Below are 6280 nucleotides of genomic sequence, written 5' to 3'. Positions count from 1 at the left end.
AGGATGCAGCATGAATCACTGCTGACAATTTGAATCTGTTGGCCACTTCCTCTGCCTATGGTTCGGATGACATTCACTGCTTCCTGTGCCTCAGGATTAAGTGAAAGCTGAGGGAAGTATCCCTGTTGTATTGCGAAATATGGCTCTGGTGCAATAGCCTCCCCATTTATCTTCTGCTCTCTTTTATACAATGATGCAAGAAGTGGTTTTTGGAAAGATGTGTTTTGTTTCTTGTTTTGGTAATTAGAATGGCCTCCATAGCATAGAGCAGTGGTTCCTAACCTTTTTTCCTCTGACCCTAAAAAAAGGTTGGGAGTTTTTTTCCTCGGACATACATATACGTTTGTGCTCATAAGTTTACATACCCCTTACAGAATATGCAAATATGCTAATAATTTTAACAAAATAAGAGAGCTCATGAAAATTATGTTATTTTTTATTTAGTACTGTCCTGAATAAGCTATTTCACATAACAGATGTTTATATATACTCCACAAGACAAAATAATAAGTGAATTTATAAAAATGACCCTGTTCAAAAGTTTACATACCCTTGAATATTAATACTGCGTGTCATTTCCTGGGTGATCCATGACTGTTTTTCTGTTTTGTGATAGTTGTTCATGAGTCCTGCCTTGGTCCTGAGCAGTTCCCCCCCCAAAAAAAATCCCCCAGCTCCTGCACATTCTTTGGTTTTCCAGCATCTTCTGCATATTTGAACCTTTTCCAGCATTGACTGTATGATTTTGAGATCCATCTTTTCACACTGAGGACAACTGAGGGACTCATATACAACTATTACAGAAGGTTCATACGCTCACTCATGCTCAAGAAGGAAAAACCATGCATTAAGAGCCACGAGTGCAAACCTTTTGAATTTGAAGATCAGGGTAAATTTTACTTATTTTGTATTCTGAGAAACATGTAACTATCTTCTGTAGCCTCTGAAGGGCAGTTAAATATATATAAAATGTATCTTCTTTTTTTTTTTTTCCAATCCTAGGGTGTCTTCATGTTCGTAACAAATATGCACACTTTCGGTCGAGTTTTATCGACTGAAAATTACCAGACAAACCACTTGCACAATGATCTCTGGCAGATCTTTGAAAACCCTGTGGTAAGATAAAATCACAGCAACATTTAATTTAATATTATACAACGCATTAATGCTTTATTGTTAGTTTACGCGTTGTTTTTGCCTTATTGTTCTTTCATTTTTTTCTCTGGAACAGGAATGGGAGGAAAGATACATTCATGAGAATTATTCCAAAGTTTTGAGAGATGGTCTTATAGAAATGGTGAGTATTCACCTAAATCATTATAATAGCAGAATTTTCTGAAGATTATAGTTAGTTTGTAATAGTACATACTGTATAAGATTATAGTCCTGTCTTTGAGAATATATAAACTGTTCTACCTTTAAAATATTTTGAGGTCAGCAATTTTTTAAAGAAATGTATACTTTTGTTCAGCAAAGATGCATTAAAATTATCAAAAGTGACAGTAAAGACTTTTATAGTGTTACACAATATTTCTATTTCAAATGTGAACTTTGTTCATCAAATAATCATATATAATAAATATTAAGCAGAACGGTTTTCAACATTGATAATAATAAAAAAAAGGTTTCTTGAGCAGCATATCAGCATATTAGAATGATTTCTGAAAGATCATGTGACACTGATGCTGAAAATTCAGCTTTGATCACAGGAATAAATGACATTTTACAATATATTACAGTAGAAAACTGTTGTCTTAAATTGTAATATTATTTCACAGTATTACTGTTTTTATAAATGGTGAGCATCAGGACAAAACTCGCTGCCGTAATGCTAAAGTGTTGTATTTGGTTGTCAGGGTGCTTCTCTGAGGTTACAGAGGTGATCTGTTGTTTTAAGCATTTTGCTACATGGTACTGTGTGGTTTTTAGATGACTGCATCCTGGCCCAAGTAAAAAGAGAGCATCCCCAATCTCTTAGAAATGACTCGGGTCCCTCCTTCAATGGTATTTGTCATTGTTTTATTTAACACTTAGGTTTAGGGTTTGTTTACATCGCCAAACCTAAAAAGGAGCGATAGTAACAGTGATGGCAAGCACAACAAATGTTTTTGAGTCTTTTGTAAAGTCATTCTAATGTAAAACTTCTTTGTAATTCTCTGTGTAGCCGTGCCCTGATGTGTACTGGTTCCCTGTTTTCACTGACGTGGCCTGCAAACATCTCATTGAAGAGATGGAACATTTTGGCCAGTGGTCAGGAGGTAGAAATGTGGTATGTTGTTGTTGCTGTTGTTTTTCTGTTTCATCCCAATGCTATTTTGCCTTACCTTAAAATGTATTTGAGCATGATTACGACTTCTTTTGCTTTTAGGACAAAAGGATCCTAGGCGGATATGAAAATGTCCCCACTGTTGATATCCACATGAATCAGGTGGGCTACGATAAAGAATGGCAGAAGTTCCTTTTGGATTATGCAGCGCCGGTCACTGAGAAAATGTATCCAGGGTACTACACAATGGTAAGCCTTACTTTGTTCTCCTGACATCGAAGAAGTAATTAGTGAAGTTAAAGTTACAGTAAAGACATTTATAATGGTACAAAAGATTTCAATTTCAAATAAATGCTGTTCTTCTAAACTTTCTATTCATATAAGAATCATAAACAAATGGTTTCCTCAAAAATATGAAGTTAACAAAATCTGCTTTCAATATTGATAATAATAAGAACCATAATAACCAATAATAATTGATGATACATGAGCAGCAAATCAGCATATTAGAATGATTTCTGAAGGATCATAAAGAAGTAATGATGCTGAAACTTCAGCTTTGCATCACAGAAATAAATTACATTTTACAATATATTCCCATAGAAAACAGCTATTTTAAATTGTAATAATATTTCACAATATTAGTATTTTTACTGTATTTTTGATGAAATAAATGCAGCCTTAACTCATGAACAACTATCACAAAACATAAAAACAGTCGTGGATCATCCAGGAAACGACACACGGTATTAAGATTTAAGGGTATGTAAACTTTTGAACGGGGTCATTTTTATAAATTTTCTTGTGGAGTATATAAACATCTGTTATGTGAAATATTTTACTCAGGACAGTACTAAATAAAAAATAACATGCAATTGTCATGAGCTCTCTTATTTTGTTAAAATTATTAACATATATAGTCCTGTCTTTGAGAATATATAAACTGTTCTACCTTTAAAATATTTTGAGGTCAGCAATTTTTTAAAGAAATGTATACTTTTGTTCAGCAAAGATGCATTAAAATTATCAAAAGTGACAGTAAAGACTTTTATAGTGTTACACAATATTTCTATTTCAAATGTGAACTTTGTTCATCAAATAATCATATATAATAAATATTAAGCAGAACGGTTTTCAACATTGATAATAATAAAAAAAAGGTTTCTTGAGCAGCATATCAGCATATTAGAATGATTTCTGAAAGATCATGTGACACTGATGCTGAAAATTCAGCTTTGATCACAGGAATAAATGACATTTTACAATATATTACAGTAGAAAACTGTTGTCTTAAATTGTAATATTATTTCACAGTATTACTGTTTTTATAAATGGTGAGCATCAGGACAAAACTCGCTGCCGTAATGCTAAAGTGTTGTATTTGGTTGTCAGGGTGCTTCTCTGAGGTTACAGAGGTGATCTGTTGTTTTAAGCATTTTGCTACATGGTACTGTGTGGTTTTTAGATGACTGCATCCTGGCCCAAGTAAAAAGAGAGCATCCCCAATCTCTTAGAAATGACTCGGGTCCCTCCTTCAATGGTATTTGTCATTGTTTTATTTAACACTTAGGTTTAGGGTTTGTTTACATCGCCAAACCTAAAAAGGAGCGATAGTAACAGTGATGGCAAGCACAACAAATGTTTTTGAGTCTTTTGTAAAGTCATTCTAATGTAAAACTTCTTTGTAATTCTCTGTGTAGCCGTGCCCTGATGTGTACTGGTTCCCTGTTTTCACTGACGTGGCCTGCAAACATCTCATTGAAGAGATGGAACATTTTGGCCAGTGGTCAGGAGGTAGAAATGTGGTATGTTGTTGTTGCTGTTGTTTTTCTGTTTCATCCCAATGCTATTTTGCCTTACCTTAAAATGTATTTGAGCATGATTACGACTTCTTTTGCTTTTAGGACAAAAGGATCCTAGGCGGATATGAAAATGTCCCCACTGTTGATATCCACATGAATCAGGTGGGCTACGATAAAGAATGGCAGAAGTTCCTTTTGGATTATGCAGCGCCGGTCACTGAGAAAATGTATCCAGGGTACTACACAATGGTAAGCCTTACTTTGTTCTCCTGACATCGAAGAAGTAATTAGTGAAGTTAAAGTTACAGTAAAGACATTTATAATGGTACAAAAGATTTCAATTTCAAATAAATGCTGTTCTTCTAAACTTTCTATTCATATAAGAATCATAAACAAATGGTTTCCTCAAAAATATGAAGTTAACAAAATCTGCTTTCAATATTGATAATAATAAGAACCATAATAACCAATAATAATTGATGATACATGAGCAGCAAATCAGCATATTAGAATGATTTCTGAAGGATCATAAAGAAGTAATGATGCTGAAACTTCAGCTTTGCATCACAGAAATAAATTACATTTTACAATATATTCCCATAGAAAACAGCTATTTTAAATTGTAATAATATTTCACAATATTAGTATTTTTACTGTATTTTTGATGAAATAAATGCAGCCTTAGTGAGCATAAGACTCTTTCAAAAACGTTACAAATCCTAATTTTTTTAACTTTTGCATGTCAACATGAAGCAGCATTCACAATCTATTTCACTGCCATAAATGTGACATATTTACAGTGAAACCATATATTTGAGATACTCCAGAATTCTTTTATTATGAGAATTCTTCGTTATGTTCCAGAATGGAGGTCTTTCTTTGGGCAGTGAATGCTGCATGATGACTGCATCTGTGTGTGTGTTTGTCTCCTGCAGGCTCAGTTTGATCTGGCGTTTGTAGTCAGATATAAACCTGATGAACAACCCGCATTAAGACCACATCATGACGCCTCTACTTTCACTATCAATATTGCGCTCAATCAAGTGGGAATTGACTATCAGGTGAGTGAAAACATGGCTGTGATGCTTGGCTCTGCTATACACCGTTTTCTTTTTGTTAAATGCCTTTTGTTAAGTGTCTTATTTAAAGTGCATTTTTATATTGTTCTAATCTAAAATCTTGTTTTCCTGGTGAGCGTGAATCATGGTTTGTTACTGTTTTGTTCAGTTGTCTAAAAGCAAATTACACTCCCCATAGAACAAATGAAAAAAACAATTTTGCTTAGTATTTTGATTAGTGTTTTATAGTATTCATAGTATGTGCAGAACATACTGGCTAGCTTTACTGAGTGCAGAAATTATTGTGAGTTTTATTAATTTTTCTGGTGTTATTAAAATATTATATTAAAGCAAATTTAGCTTTTGTTTGTGGTGAAATGAAGTTGTAAAAAGCCAAAAAAATATGGTTTTAACTTTTACCATAAAATTATACATTTTAAATTGTACATTTGTTTTCTATGCATCCTAATTATCTCCTTTTTGTGGAAGCCTGTTTCTGCCACTGAATAAAAAATAAAAAGTGTAGTTGTGACTTTTTATCTCACAATTTTGACTTTTTTTCTCAGAATTGTGTTTTCTCTAAATTTTAACTCGCAGCTGTGAGTTATAAAGTCAGAATTGCATGATAAAGTTCTAATTGCGTGTTATAAAGTCAGAATTGCATGATAAAGTTCTAATTGCGTGTTATAAAGTCAGAATTGTGAGACATAAACTCATAACTCTGTGAAATAGTCATAAGTGCGAGATTTAAACTGAAATGAAATGAAATGCTGACTTTTTTTCTCAGAATTGTGATTTTTATATCTCGACCAATTGCGAGACAAAATACGGAATAGAGTCAGAATTGCGAGAGGTTAAATTCACAATTGCAAGGAAAAAGCCAGAAATGTGAGGGAAAAAAAGTCACAATTACCTCTTTTTTTTTTTAGTGGCAGAAATGGGCTTCCATACCTTCTTCGTGCTTGTAAAGTGAAACAACTATCATCTGGTTTAAATCGCGCTCAAATTGATTTGATTTTGACGCCATATTTATACAGAAGCTCACAGGTAGCTATGGTAAGGGGCATGACATTTCCCAACCAGGCACAGAGTGCTGCCAATCACAACACACACTGGCCCAGCTAACCAATCACAGCACACACTGGCCCAGCTAA

General features: G+C 33.7%; 1 protein-coding gene across 1 annotated transcript in view; it reads left to right on the top strand.

Moving 5' to 3' along the window:
- LOC107678430 (procollagen-lysine,2-oxoglutarate 5-dioxygenase 1-like) overlaps positions 1–6280 on the top strand; it is a 17589-nt gene that overhangs the window by 10702 nt on the left and 607 nt on the right. The window contains exons 14-18 of the mRNA XM_016473688.1: positions 1003–1116; positions 1232–1297; positions 2165–2269; positions 2369–2515; positions 5004–5129. Coding sequence (XP_016329174.1) covers positions 1003–1116; positions 1232–1297; positions 2165–2269; positions 2369–2515; positions 5004–5129 — 558 coding nt within the window. The remainder of the gene's footprint in view (positions 1–1002; positions 1117–1231; positions 1298–2164; positions 2270–2368; positions 2516–5003; positions 5130–6280) is intronic.

Source organism: Sinocyclocheilus anshuiensis, unplaced genomic scaffold (assembly GCF_001515605.1).
Source record: "Sinocyclocheilus anshuiensis isolate Anshui unplaced genomic scaffold, SAMN03320099.WGS_v1.1 scaffold112, whole genome shotgun sequence".
NCBI lineage: Eukaryota > Metazoa > Chordata > Actinopteri > Cypriniformes > Cyprinidae > Sinocyclocheilus > Sinocyclocheilus anshuiensis.
Note: the sequence above shows the minus strand (reverse complement) of the source record. Positions and strands in the feature narration are given on the sequence as shown.